Here is a 16,248-nt window from a genome sequence, read left to right as displayed (position 1 = left end):
CCCTCAAAAGGTGATTACCAGCAAGAATTGTGGGTTAGGATTTGTGTGTATGACTTTGTGAGTGTGTGTATATATATATATATATATATATGATATATAATACATGATGAATATATATAGTTAGTTATTTCTTCATTTATTTGTATAAAATTATGGGTTTATGTAGGCCTACATGTATGTAGAGAGAGAGGGAGAGAAATAGATACTAGTAGCTGGTTGCAAACATATACAACTATACACAGCATAATGGTATAATTTCCCAAATCGGGAATTGTATTACAATAAGTATTCTTGCCAGGGGACCACATGGACTGTGTGAAGAATTTTACGTTTTCAAGAAAAAAAGAGGAAATTCTCCCCCCCCCCCACCCCATCCCTGTTTATGATTTGATATACAATTTATCTGCATTTTATGAGGTAATATATCTTCGCTATATATTTGCTGATAATTTTATGAATATCATTTAAATTATAAATTTTGTGAAAACAGTATACATACTTGCATATATGAATGTAAAGATGAGCAGACATAAGAATATACAATGTAAGTGCATGTTCTATATCTTCTGCATAATACCTTTATGCATGAATTTGAAAATGCAGTATTTATGAATAATGGAATATTTTTCTTCTCATCTATGAAACTGTCATAATATTTGCATGATTTTCATATCTGGGTATGATAGCTCTTTCCTACAAAGAATGAGATGAAATAATAAGTATATCACTGAGGGGGGGGGGGGGGGTGGGGGGAGGAATTTCAAGTGTACATGAGTGAATAATGTTTGTATGATATTTGCTTCATTTTCCCGTTTCCTTTGAAACAAACCTTTGACACATAAATATCTCCTGAAATTAATTGCATGCAAAAAAAAAAAAAGAAATAAAAGAAATGTCACATCATAAGTTGACTACTTCATACTTCACATAGGATTAGGTTAGTTTGTCAACTTGCATCCAGTACAACATTCCCATACTTATTCTCTATGCAAATATAATGCAATTTCTATCAATGAAGATGTTGCTGATACTTCAAATATAGCATATAGAATGCACCTCCTGCATATATCCTGAGCCCATAAGTGGACACATGAATGCATTATTCTCTGTGCATGTGATTCATCCAATCTCTGAGCTGGGCAGGACAGGGAAGTAATAATGACCACTGAGGGGGAAAAACGGAATAATGAAGGGAAAATGACCGGTCAAGCAATAAAATGAGGATGAACTTTGGCATTTTCAGACAAGCAAACAAACATGACCAGCATGACCATAACACTGGGGGGGGGGGGGGGGAGGGAGACAGTTTATACAATGAATGCAGTGAGCTAATCATTCTTTTCCCCCCACAAATTCGACTTCGACAGAAAACCTTCCATCAGCTGAGGTAATGCCGCTTTCCCATTCGTCCCTATTAAGCTTTCCAACACAGACTGCCGGTAATAAACGACCGATCATTGTCTACGTCTCTGCAGTCGCAATATACATTAAGCGCTGAATAATGAGTCAGTGCACGGTGTTTTTTCCATTCCGACTCATACTGCCCGTTTGATGGTTACCGCATTCTCCTTTTTCACTCCCTTTCAAAACGGTACCATCAGCAGGTTTACAGCATGTTGAATGCATCATGCATTTTGTATGTTACGAGTTACTGCAAAATTGGCAATGTACATGTATCTACTGTATACCTTGCAGTATACTGTGAATTTCTCATGCGCGAATAGTAGTACGAATTTAGCCGACCATAGCCATGAACATTATTCTATACTGCACATCAAAAGAAACAAACATCTACACGATTTCATTATATAGTGTATGGCAGATACACCTCAACTCATCACCAATAGTACTGAATTCCTAATTTCAACAAATAGGGCAGTTGGATATTAAGCTTCCAATGCCAGTTTGTGGTGGCTGAACAGCATGAGGTATTCTGCTATCAAATGCTGTAATAGTTGTCCTCGAACTAGTAGTGGCAACAGACATATAAAACGTATGGGTACACTCACCCTATGTGTCTATAGACAAAATCTAAGCAGTCACCTTTTCAATATGATATCCTGGATTGTTGTTGTTTACTTTTGTGGTTGTTCATAAGTTGGTTGTTTTCATGTGGATGGCTGAGTGGTTAAGGTCTTTCATAATATTTTTTTTTCTCCTCACTGCCTGAATTCTGGAAAGCAACCATTGCTATGTGTAAATTTGTTCATGGTTTTTGAAAATTTACTGACCCGACACAGACAGAATTAAAACTGTCCAACAGAGTAGAAACCATGACCCATAAAACCAATAGTTTGCGTAACCTGCATTGTGGCTTACAGTGAAATACCATCCTGAGTTCCAGCTGATTTAATTAAAAAAATAAACAAACAAACAAACAAACAGAGAAATATCAGATCAACAGAGCGCTGACAGTTTTTATCCAAATCAGAAATAGAAAAACCTCATCACAAAACTCTAAAGCTATACAAAACCTGCACCAAGGTGCGACATTCCGTGCCAAAATTTGACTGCGCACAAAAGCATCTAGGTTTCTACATGTAGCCGCGGTAGAATATTGGACAGCGTATTATCATGGTTGAACTATGGATGGCTTGCTTTACTAGTTTCACCAAACAATTGTGGTGTTAAAATTACTAAGTATGTAAACACATTATCTATCTACTCAAGTAAATAATGTGGTTGCAAATAAAATCAGTATTTTGTTGAAAACACACAAAACTTTTACATCGCACACAGTTTCTAAATTCATGTCTGATTCTCAAACAAAGAAAATACACTGTTTTGCTGTTTGATTTTACTGTCTGCCAAAGTGAACATGAACATGTTATAGCATTTCCTTTTTAACCCTGTTACTGCTCTCTTTACTGATTTGCATTCACGCTATGGCAATCATTTCTTCTTAAATTTATTCATCACTGAAATGCCCGAAACCGGCTGTTTATTACTCCCTAAAATGCTCTAAACTATCTGTCAGTTTGTTGTTGTTGTTTTAGTTTTATGCTTTACCATTTTTTTCCATATAGAATTATACAAATTATGTAAATTGAAAGAGGTTAAAGGTCAACATAAGTAAGTCAGAATTACTTCTGTGACAGATCATTCTCTTGGTATCCAGTCTAAATAGGCTTTCAAAGAAACATAACTTATGATAGGCAAAAATAAACATGCAGTGAGCTTTTTTACATATCATTTAGAAAGTTGTCAAAATGAGAGCAATATTGCTGTACCTTCCAGGGAACCATAAGCCATTATGTACAGAATCTTCAGTTCCTAAAGGGTTAAAGTGACACAAATGTCTAGAAAGCAATTGTCAGTTAATACATCTATAATAACTAATCCCTTTAATTTCTATTAAGTCACCATGGCCTTTTAGTTGGACCGACGAACATCGCTATACCCAAGTGGGCTTGCTTACTTTACATCAACAAGCTTGGATAGATTACTGAATGCTAATGAAAAGCTTTGCAAGTTAAGCTAGATCAAGTGCCTGGGCACTTACCTATTACAGGTTAATTCACTAAGCTTTTAGGAATACTGCAGTGTTTTCACTGAGGTGCATGTACTATTACAGTTTCTATTTTTCAATCTGCAGCTACTCACGAGGTAGTTATGGACTAGTATTACTGCTGTGATGTTAAGTGGTGATACTGTAGTATTTCACATGGGGTGCTTTTACCACAGGGGTAGCAAATTTACTGCATTTTAATTATGACTTATAATTCAGTATTACTGCAATACTTTAACTACAGAAACACTGTGGCACTTTTCTGAGGGGTCACTCTTAGCTTAATGTTTGATATCTCTACAACATATAGTGCATATCATGTATTCTAATGACACATAACAGACAGCCAATGCATCTACAGTTGCCATGGCAACACCTTATATTTCTTTTCACTTGAATGAGGATCATAAAAAAATAAATGAAAAAAATTACAGCTACCGATGGATAAGTCATGAAACTACAGGTAGTAGCTAAATTCACCTTAATCACTTGCCGAACACAGAATTGTACTAGCCCAAGAAAAATATTGTTTAGACCAAATTGTTTCATTTTTGTTAATTTGTTACACACATTCACATACACACATTTGGCTTGATATACCCAAGAGTTGCATTCTGATACAACTCATAAGCTATGTAGGTCCTAACTGTACACACAGCACGAGGAGACTGGATTTTTGTTATGCTATTCCGGTGATGACATGCTTTTCTACATAAACACACATACACACACACACACTGAGTACAAGTGCCTGGAGTCTTAACTTCCTTAAATGACATCCCATTACTAGAAATCAATTAAATCAATGCCGTCCACACGGCCAGCCATTGTCCCACTGTGGTGAGGGATGCTGTTCCGCGAGATACCAATGATTCTCTGTGGGACACTAAGAATTGATTTGCTCCATTTTTTAAAGAGGGGACCTGTGTAGTACTTGTTACATATCACCACTTGTACGCCTACCACTGTACAAGGTCGATGGCAGTATCTGTTTTTTTTTTATCACAGTATTGATACCTCCAAATATACAACAGTATGCTCCTAAAATTAGATCATTTTCTGTAATCATCACTCAGTCCAGACATACTGATAGTGCAGTAATCATTAGCTTTTGAGTTTCAGTTACACTGTAATTGTTTATAATATAAGAATGTAGAAGCACATTAGACAACCCTACATGAAAAAAAAAGGAGAAATTGAAAAAAAGAGGATATTTCTCATATAAAGAAGTATGTCTTTATAAAGAGGTATGCCTCCATTGCTGCATTTCCATGCTTTCAAATACAAATGAGGCCATATTCACAATGTCACAACACTGACAAAGTACTGTACATGCACAGTATATGTATGTTTCACAGGCAGACAGTACAATGTACTTGACAACAAAATGGCCGCTCCCGGTTCAGAGAGTTAACCTAGTCTACTCACCACAAAGGGAGATGATGCTTCCACTCTCCTCATGCACAAACTTCCTCGTCACAGCCTCCTCCATTATCTGCTTCACCTGAATAAAAAGAATAGTCATGATAACCATAATCATAGAGGTTATGATGATGATGACGATAATAATAATAATAATAATAATAATAATAATAATAATAATAATAATAATAATAATAATAATAATAATAATAATAATAATAATAATAATAATAATAATAATAATAATAATAATAAAAAAAACAATCTTACTAAAAAGTGAAAACAATAGTATTTATAGCACAACTGATACAACTAATTTCAACAAAAAAATCATACTAAAAGTAACATGACATTATTTATGAGTATATAATTCATTATTACCACTATTGTACGAGCAATATTAGTTTTATTATCATTACAAACATTACTATCATTATCATCATTAGTCATTCACAAAATCACTTAAAAAGAAACATAAACAAAATGTTTAATTCACGAAAACAAAATATAACTAATTAACATTCAATGTACATACTATACTTGTAAGTGAACCTATTTTCATGTGTAATACAGATCGTTTATGTGTCCACAGGATACCATTGTTAGGTAGTCAAGGACTTGCCAAAATCTTATGAGGCCGCTTCATTTAATACCAAAAGGGCATTTGATCAAAGCTGTTTACTGCTTCACATATTTTATGGGGGTCACTGCTTCTTTTCAACTTACTTTCTCTCTCAGATAAATATTCCAAATCATTTCATCACACTATACAAGACTCACTTGTGTCACAGACCTAGCTTCATTCAGTTTTAGTATACAGTGTACATTCAAACTGACCTCACTATTTCACAGAAATTTGAACACAGCCTGCTTTTTCATAACAACTTAACTATGGATAATTTTCTGGAAATGGCAATTATTATCAGTCACAGCAAAAGAAGTCCTTATTGAATGGAAAGCATCTAAAGCTCCGAGCTCACATTGTAAGTCAGTCATTCCAATTGCAAACAAAAACATCCACTAATCCATTTAACCCTTTTGATAACATAATTCTTAAGATGCTGGCAACATTTTGCAAACCACAGGTATCATTGGTTGTGACAGAGTTAAGCACTTTTACACCATCCCTGAGAATACAGATGACTTCCATAATGACGAAGTCGTCAGAATGGGCAATTTCCCTTTCTCATATGTGACCCTGCACCACAAAACCAACAAAAAGTTGCCAGACATGGATCTTTAGCTAAGGACAGATTCTGAAAGAGCAGACTTTAAGCTTTAAAAATTATGTGTTGACAACTCCATTCAAATGGACTTTCCTAACCTATCTTAATATTGACAAGAAAACACATACTCTGGAAAAGCGTTTACTGAGAAATGAGGCTCTAAAGTATAGGGTCTATTCAGGTGGATAAAAGCTGCGATAGCTGTGTAATGAATGGAACAAAAAAATAAGGGACCTGAAATTCCACAGCATGAACAATGAAGGGATTATCAGATTAAGCTGAGATTGATCATGCTCTATTAACACACTCCATCCATGTCAAATACCAACTTTCAAAGCAGTACCATTATCCTTTCAAAAGTTATTAGAGTTCAAAGTGAAGAGTGTGTAAAGTGTTTTTAAGGAATGAAAAGGGGACTTTAAGACACACCTAATAACACTATTCTACAGGAAAAAGGGTTCTAGAAAGACTGCTAAAAACACAGTTTCCCATTCGTTTTATCATCAGAAACTTTACCATAATGTAGATGCAGTTTTGCTCTTTCAGAAAATATGAAAAACCCTCGATTGACAAGGTTTAACCCATCTCACTTATTTTGAGTCCTGACACAAAATCATCATCATTTTATGTGCATACTCAGTGCGTTTCAATATTGTCACATTCTAATGTTCACACAAAAATAATAAATCTTCCACAGGGAAATAAAAGCAGCGGATCAGCTGTGTTAAATTACAGTGTGTTTCAAATTCATAAATATATTCCCCTCCGCAGACCTAGAAAGAGGCTGTATCATACGCCTGTACATTACATACTCAATATGCTTTAAAGGCTATATCATCTGAAGATTTATCATTCAAAGTTGTTCAAACATTGTCAGTTTATATAACACGGAAAAATAATATTGTCCATAGGGAAAGAAAACTGGTAGATCAGCTGAATAAAATAGCAGCATGTTACAAACTCATGAATATTTTCTCACTACTAGACCAAGAAGATGCTTTTCCATCCACCTCTCACCTTGCAAACTCAATATGTTTCACTACTTGGAATACATACTGAATACGCCATATTTTTCGCGAGTATAAATTTTCACAAAATGGGACTTCCGACAATTCTGCGAGTGGTTAAATTCGCGATCGTGGAGTCCTGTTACACTGAACAGAGAAATGTGTATGCGTACGTCACATTCATATCAGCATCAGAGTCAATATTTCCTGTGTTTTTAATTTCGCAAATAGCAGCTGACTCACGAAATTCGTGAAAATACGAACCTCGTGAAATATATGGCATATACAGTACTCTTTAACAAAAACAAAAAAAACACAACGCCAAATTTTCATCACAAGTTTATAATTCGTTTAATACATGAACAAAACATGGCAGCAATAAAGAAATGGCAGAAATCAAATTCTGAATGACTTTGCAGGTAAAAATGCATTTTTAATAGGTAAGCTCTGTATAACCACATACTTAGCCTTTGTTTCAATTCATGTATATCAATTTGTAGAAAAATTTAACTTTATCGTTACATGGGGGTTTTTTGATATACTTTGCTTGCATTGATAATGGCCTTGCCAGACAATGGCACACCTTAGGCAGGATTTTTGGTTGTCAAAAAACAAAAATCTTTTGTTATAAAGGTGTACATAAATTTTGTACATATCTGTAAACCAATCTGATGACATATTATCACGTAAACGTGAATTCAGTGGAATGCTATTTTTAAAAACTGCAGCTAAGTGTGATGCAGAATTATACAAAACCACCGGTGTAAAATCACTGCTTCACCATGTTTATATAGAGACTTCTGGGAGAACGAAAACACTGCCTCTATTTTCTCAAAGATAGATGTTCATACAAGGCTGCCAGAGGCACTCCTCATTTCTAGCAATTGTGCTCTAAATGAAATATTTATAGTGGAAGAGAAAACAGTAACCATGCATAACAATAACAGTGTTGCTCCATGTTTCACTATGCAATACACCCAGGGACTCTGCACCACACATGCCTTGTTGACACTCAAGCTAATAAATATCAATATGACACACATGATGACTTCACAGTATCATGGCCGACCATGCTGGCAATGATTAAACGTAATGTACATTCAGAGAATGATTCTGTGGAGTTTCTTACCTAGCTTTCACACATACCGAGAGCGCTTACTTTGAAACATGATTGCAATGACACATCACTAGAATTGTGTTTCAAAGAAAAGCATTCTTGCCGTTTGAATGCAAACTGGAATCGCTGAGGGTGATTTGAATCATGATTTCAACTGTGTTTCTGTACTTTCAAATGATGGTCCACCAATGTTTTCCAATCAGGTTTCACCAGATTTAAGAAGCGAAGCGAAATGAATGTGTGAACATTTATAAGTGACCTCTGATTATGTTGGGGGCAGAGCTTACAGTGACCTCTCATCCACTTCCTTGGTTGTGTGAATGAACAGTGATTCGAATCATAATTGAAATCATTGTTTGTAATTCAGCATTCAAATTAAGTACATGTACTCTTGGCACATGTGAAAGCAAGGTCTAGCTAGACATACATTGTATCACACATGCAAAGAGAGCACAGACAATATTCCTAACATGATTCATCCTTGAAAAGAGGTGCATAATAAGGTCTTCACAATCAAACAATTTTATTTGTCAGAATGTATAGGGACTGAGAATGTGTATGTCCATAAGAAAAGTACATTGTAATATAAACTGTAGCTCTCCTCTGTTAGGAAATACAGTACAGTGCATCACCACTGAATTGGGATGACCCTGAGGCTAGACCTTTGTTCTGATTATTAAAAAGGTCACAAAAAAGAGCTCTCTTCAATCAAGACAAACTGAATACATGAGCCTACACATGACACAGTTAATGTACCTGAAAATGGTAAACTGTAAAAAGTGGGCACTTTTACCCATTGCACATGACATAAAACCAGCAAGAAAATGAAAGCACACAAAATTTTTGCTAGTATATGTAATAGTTTTTGTATTTTGATTCCAGGGAATCAAAAACATGCTAAATTCATTTTATCAGCCCAATTGCAAAAAAAAAAAAAAATTACTCAACACAAGCATTTTCCCTTTTACGATAGCAATTGTATTACAATGTCAGCAATTTCACTTGTGCTACACGACTAGCAATGTGAAAAAACCAAAAATTGACATGCCTACCTTGAAATCAAAGATATTACCTAGTATTAGCAAGCCCAAATTTTTATTTTCACACTAGTTTCATATCATATGCAATTTGCCAAAATATCCACTTTAAGATATATTTTGGGATGGTTTCATTTCAGGGAGTGCAGTATGTCAAATGATAAAAAGTGTTGGCAAAATCAACTACACCACCAGAAGTTTTGTTCAGTGATTCTACAAATACAAAAAATAATCAACAAAGGGGAGAGAATCCTTATCACACTGGATTAACAAGACAGTCTGTCTCTGTGCTTCCCAAATGCAAATTCAATCATTTGCAAAATCAATTATCAAATAAATGTTGTATGCATCTGGGAATTGCATGCCCTTCAGAGGTTTCTCATCTCACCAAAAAATGTTAGAAACCAAAAGTTAGGTCTCAACCAAAACTATATGATCCCTTTAAAGTCAAGAATTGTGAATTATTTCACTGAGATAAACAAAGTATCTTGAAACATCAACAAAAATACAAAGTGTGCAAACAATCATAATTGACAGTCAGAATATGGTGATAAAAAAAAAATATATATTGCACCTGCCAGATTCTAGTGTTCAAACATACTTTAGGCCTGACTCTTTACACCATGACATATTTCCAAACACAATGAACATTGTTATACAATGTGTACATACAATTATTTACACAATGCTACAATAACAGAAGATTTTAGATACTGCATGAGATTGTCCTTGTCAATGTACTATGCAAAATAAATATACTTTTTCTTTAACCAAGCATGACACAATAGAACCCATGAATACATCAAGGAAAAGTCAGAGACAAAATGTCTGAGTGATCTTATCCCTGACAAAGAAAGAGTAAAATCTAGCTTGGATAGAAATAAAAGGGATGAGGAACAAAAAGTGATGCAACCTTTCCCACATCAAAGAACAGTATGACAGGACCTCATTGTCGTTGCAGAACCAAGGCAACGTTTCATGCCAAACAAAGTCAGTTTGCTTCTTTTGGTCGTCATCCTAGAGTTAACTTTGGCTTCAAGGGTACGATTATCACTTTAATGCTGCCTCATGTAGTCTGAACTTGCAAAGGGTAATTAAACACAAACATGAGAAATGGTGTAGGGAGTCAGGTAAGGTTTAGAATTCAAACACTATGAATATATTTGCAGCATGTCAATTACACATTTTATTGGCTTTACATAAAGGTTTTGACTAATTCATCACTGTCAGCCCTTGCAGGAAACCCTTCAAGTCCCATTATAAATCTCTGAACACTTGCTACAGATGGACAAAATCCAATATTGCGTGAGTATCCACCAAATAAGTACTGATTATATCAACATGATGCACAGCCACATCACAAATCTTGTGTGGAAGGAATGGCCTCTTGCACTGTACTGCACGAATGAATGCAATCTACTGTTTACCAAAGAGAGGTTTAGATGCAATTGTGTGTAGAAGCAAGGTATACAGCACACATTTGAATGCTCAAGTCATGTGTGTGAGCTTGGCAAAAAAAAAGGGGGATTAAAAAAAAAAAAAAATTGAAAAGATCCACCCAGTGAAAGTGAAGGGTAGGTAAATTATGAACACTTAAATAACTGTCTGTTCTGTCCTGGGGTGGAAGTCAGACATTGCCAAAAATGAGAGAAGTACAAGTTGTATACATAATCATATTAATTTGAGTCAGGTATCCTCATATCCTGAAATGAGCGGTTAATGGGAATGTCTGGACAGACTTAAAAAAACAAAAACAAAACAAAAAATCTCTGTATTTATGCATGTATTGGAATGTGTTCAGAATGACATACATATAATGTACACCAACCGCATTGAAAAATTTTATAGTTCGCTACTTGTTCAATAAAGCTTTCCCTATCTAGAAAGAAATGTTTGTATGCATTAAAATTGACCTCTGGGGTACCATATGAACAAAGTCATGGTTAATTCTCATGGTTTAATTGATAAAGGAAAAAGAATCACACAAGGTCATCATACTTATTGGAGACAAAATGCATACCCTGTATAACTATAAACCTAAATAAGAAAATCCATCTTATTGGTATACCTAGGGTAATAATTACACTTAAGTACCACCTGTAGAACTTCCTATGAAGGAACTTTCACACAGAATATTTCCTTTGTATGGTTAACCCTTTCTATGCCAGGGACCTTTGAACAGTGTGCAAAATGAGGGTTATGTGCTTAATAAGCATTCAACCAAAGCACACAAAGGGTTTGGTATGTAGGCCCCTACCAATTACCAGATTATCCTCATCAGACTGAGATAGTGTGCATACAATGACACACAAACACACACACACACACACACTAATGAACACACACAATGGTACTTCATACCTCCTGTATTCTACGAATCTCTACATGTTTTTCAAATATTCAAATCCTTGCAGTCCACACCCAGAAATCCTTTCCCCCCCCCCCCCCCCATAATACATCGCATCACACTTCTTCTCTGGCAAGCATACTTTGTGGGTGCGCTGCCATGACATAATCATTGATACCAAAGCATGAAATGTGTTGCACGCTACAGTGACTTGATCACACTGATATCGGCCTGGACAAACAGTTCCTGCACGCACTGTAAGCAACATTGTCAAACAGTGACTTATATGTATCACATACATTTGATGATATCATACTTGCCAACATTTTCATTTGAGAAAGCGGTAGAATCCAGGATGCCTATGCAAGCAGTGCTAGCTTGACTGCTAATGAAATCTTTCAAAAGCAGTAGTCTACCGCCAAATGCGGTAGAGTTGGCAAGTATGTGATATGAGTCCCGTGGCTGCAGTTTAATCTGCATTTCTAAATAAGGGATGTGAATGTTTAAAATTCTGATAAATTATGACACTGTTGGATATTCACACATTTGATATCCTGTTGTGAGGATCTGGTAAAAGCTTTTAAAAGTCTTTAACAGCAATTGTCAAGTTGCATTAACTACCTTCGCCCTGTAAAACTGTGACTTTTGTAGACAATCACTGCATTTGATGGCCACTAACCAAGGAAATAGGCCATTCAATCTGACATGAAAAACAAAAGAGGCCTAGTTTGCTTTAAAAGAATGTCTGTTTAACATATTTACAAGACCACAAATATGTTATTTTGATTATGTACACAGCTGAATAAGAGCTGATTTAAAAAGAGAGATATAGAAATTATATCAGATCTTTAAAGGGAAGGTAAACCCAAAGAGCAATGTGGATTGAGTGAAAGCAGCAACATTAGTAGAACACATCAGTGAAAGTTTGAGAAAAATCGGACAATCGATGCAAAAGTTATGAATTTTTAAAGTTTTGGTGTTGGAACCGCTGGATGAGGAGACTACTAGAGGATATGACGTATGAGTGGACAACAATACAAAGAAAATATAAAGGATATTCAACAAAAATTCACTTTTCTAGAATTATGAAAGAGCAGTGGACCAACCGCTTTCAGAAAGCAGGGGGAATAATTGCTACCCTTAACATATGTCAATATCAAGTTGATGGAATTTGTAATTTTCATTAAAAATGGATTTTTGTAGTATTTTCTTTATATTTTCTTGATATTGTAGTCCACTCATACGTCATAACCTCTAGTAGTCTCCTCATCCAGCGGTTCCAACACCAAAACTTTAAAAATTCATAACTTTTGCATCGATTGTCCGATTTTCTTCAAACTTTCACTGATGTGTTCTACTAATGTTGCTGCTTTCACTCAATCCACATTGTTCCTGGGGTTTATCTTCCCTTTAAAGATCTTTCATTGGCTGCTTCAAAATCACTCTTTGCTACATCAGATACAATGTGTATGATGTTTGTTGCTTGCATCATGTGCTACACCAAGGACTGTACTTAAAATCTTTTTCTACTCTAAACATTCTACACCTATGTACATTGACACAGATTTATATGATACATACTTCATCCATGCATGACAACACATCCGCTTTATGCTTACTGATGGAAAGTTGATTGGACTATCTTATATTTTTCTGAGCTCTTTTGAGCCTACATATAAATCCCATGAATAAAGTTGATAATCATTCTTTGTTGCCATTAACATTAACTACAAAACATGATCAATGCTATTGAACAACAACAATTATACAGGATGTTTAGAACTGGAGGATCTGTAAAAGTTTGCTGATTGGTCTGAAGTGGGGTTTACTCAGGATATATCCTGATTAAACTCAGTGCAAAAAAAGAAACAAAAAAAAAAACCACTATTTATGGCTTCAAGTTAGAACCACAGCAAATAAGTCATGACATCATTTTATAGTTTTTACATGAACTGTTAAACATATCAGGGAGGTATCTCACCTCCCTGAACATATTCAATAAGAGGATGAAATGAAGTGATGAAGCTCTATAGGTTAATGTCACGTCTATCAGCTGACAAGCCGAAGGTGTATTACTTATTTTACATAATAACTAGATCAGACAAAAAAAAAAATAAATAAATATTTTAACCATTTCAAACAATTAAACACATGTGCCTTCGTGTATGAAGCACATGGATAGCATTAACAAGCAAGTTTCATACAAAATGACAATGAGTTTACCCTATTATCATTTACTTAGATTCAGGGACACTCGGCATTCAAAGTGCATTTCAGAAGGCCTTGACTAAGGAATGAAGTTTACTGTTTAAACTACAGCCAGTGAGACTAAACTTGGATCCCTAAAATTACACAATTTTATTTTCATTTAAATTAACAAATATTTGTATTAGTATTTCAAATGAATACTGAAATTGTATGAAACGTCATGAATTTGTTCTTTATCACTCCCCTTGAATTTGAGGGCAACTCACAAGATTTGACACAAATCACTGCTATACACACAAGTAGGTAATAGCAGGCAGAAATATCTATCTGAAGTTCTAAAGACCCAGCAGCATCACGGGGATATCATGGAGCGGAAAGGCTGGCCCAACTTAGATCTACATGTATTCGAGAATCCCTGTAACGAATGGTGTCCAGCTTTATTTCCGATGTCCGCGGAAGTACAATCACATAGCCGAAGAATTGTATGCTTTGAAACATATATTTGCTGACCACAATATGACTGACGCTATTCATGGTTTTTGAATGTACCCCGGTGAGCAGCGAATAGGGACTGATTCCATCCGACCATTTATGTCTCCTAAAGCTACCAGGTATTTAAACTCATAGCAAGGGACAACAGCAACTTTAACATTAAAATCAAGTCCCCTCTTTTAATCAACAACACTGGTTTCTCAACTGCTACTATAGATAGCATGTGAGACCACCTGTTCACAAGCATTGACAAGGCACTGTCCATAAGAAAAGAGTTTTAACACATCCTTTTCTTATGTATCATGGCAATTAAAAATTTGACACTTAATCTTATCAACACCATATTGCATAACTGTGATCCAGACGAAAGAACATGATTATGACAGTGCATCTACACTAGTATCAGTACTATACAGTACATACAACACATTTCACATTAAATGGAAGAACATTTCACATTATTTATCAAAAGGCTTGGGTTTGTTTGTTGTTGTTGTTTAAAATATGACCACACATTAGAACAAGAGCAACGAGATTCATAGTGTTTATGTCGCTATAAAATAGGAAGGCATTCTCAGCCAAAATCTAATATTAATAGACCTATTAGATGTACACAAGTATGATTATGAATGATTTTTCTCTCTTCTGCTGTGCATCATTCTTATTAGTCACACCTTAAATTTTCTCAAATGAGGATATTTTGACTACTCACCTCTTTCTTCACCATTTTCAGGAGCTTGTCCCGAGATTCCTCATCTGTTAGGAGTAATCAAAATTTAATTAGAACTTAAAATTGAATATTGGTTTCGGGTTGGTGATGTCATGTTGTAGAATCATATTTTAGTATTGCATACAATATGGACGTGGCTCAGTACAGTAGGCCTAGATCTACGTAGTATAGTAAGGGTACTAGGTCTCGCGCAGGGACCAAATGATCGCGCATAGCGTAACTGCGTATAGCAAGCGATATTACGCGTAGGACTAAGCGCAAAATTTGCCGATACGCCCATGGAATAAACATACCTGACTTACCGCTCAACATGAGAAGGAAGCAGGTAAGAAATTTTGATTTCCAACAAATTTTCCACTAAATTTCCAATTTTTTACCTTGTACAAACCTACCTTCCCTTAAAATCTGTTCTAAGGATGTTGTAGCCTAGACGTGTCGTCTCGCTTGTCTCGTTCGTAGTCGATAGAATTCGTAATTTGTTCGATCGATCGTTTACCACGTGACGTCATCATACACAAGAACAATGTATGCTGCCAGCTACGCTGAAATACTGTTAATAAATGTTGTTTTAAGTCAAATTTTAACACAACGATTATAATATTACAAAGGAATAAATATTTCAGTCTATCGAAGTTGAAGTGTGATTTCAATTTGAATTTGCTTGTGATTTCTTGCGCTAACTTGTGATATATTTGTGACAGGGGAGGGCCATAATGATACTGAAGAAAACAAATTAGATGAGAGTGTGACAAATGGGTGACGAAAATGAGAGGGTGACGAATGGGTAAGCACACACACAAACACACACACACACACACACACAAAGTATATGTTCATATTTTACTTTTTTCAATTTTATATTACGTGTATATTATTGGTTAAAGTGATTAGAAATATTGTAAGAAAACTTTATAAATGAAAATCATTAACGATTATGAAAATATCAATGATAAAAATAATGATAATAAGAATGATAAAATGATGATGGTGGTGGAAGTGATAATAATAATAATGAAAATGATAATGATGATGATGATTATGATGATCGATGATGGTGGTGGTGATAATAGTAATAATGATGATAATAATAATAACAATAATAATAATAATAATGATAATAATAATAACACATATAATAATAATAATAACAATAA

The 16,248-nt window shown here is 35.1% G+C and overlaps 1 protein-coding gene across 1 annotated transcript in view; it reads right to left on the bottom strand.

Annotated features, from left to right (window-relative positions):
* LOC140227667 (small G protein signaling modulator 1-like) overlaps window positions 1-16,248 on the bottom strand; it is a 169,734-nt gene that overhangs the window by 153,004 nt on the left and 482 nt on the right. Inside the window, exons 2-3 of the mRNA XM_072308083.1 lie at window positions 15,077-15,120; window positions 4,937-5,012 (exon numbers count right to left, since the gene is read on the bottom strand). Coding sequence (XP_072164184.1) covers window positions 4,937-5,012; window positions 15,077-15,120 — 120 coding nt within the window. The remainder of the gene's footprint in view (window positions 1-4,936; window positions 5,013-15,076; window positions 15,121-16,248) is intronic.

This window comes from Diadema setosum, chromosome 4, assembly GCF_964275005.1.
Source record: "Diadema setosum chromosome 4, eeDiaSeto1, whole genome shotgun sequence".
Taxonomy (NCBI): domain Eukaryota; kingdom Metazoa; phylum Echinodermata; class Echinoidea; order Diadematoida; family Diadematidae; genus Diadema; species Diadema setosum.
This window is presented reverse-complemented; position numbering and strand designations above follow the sequence as displayed.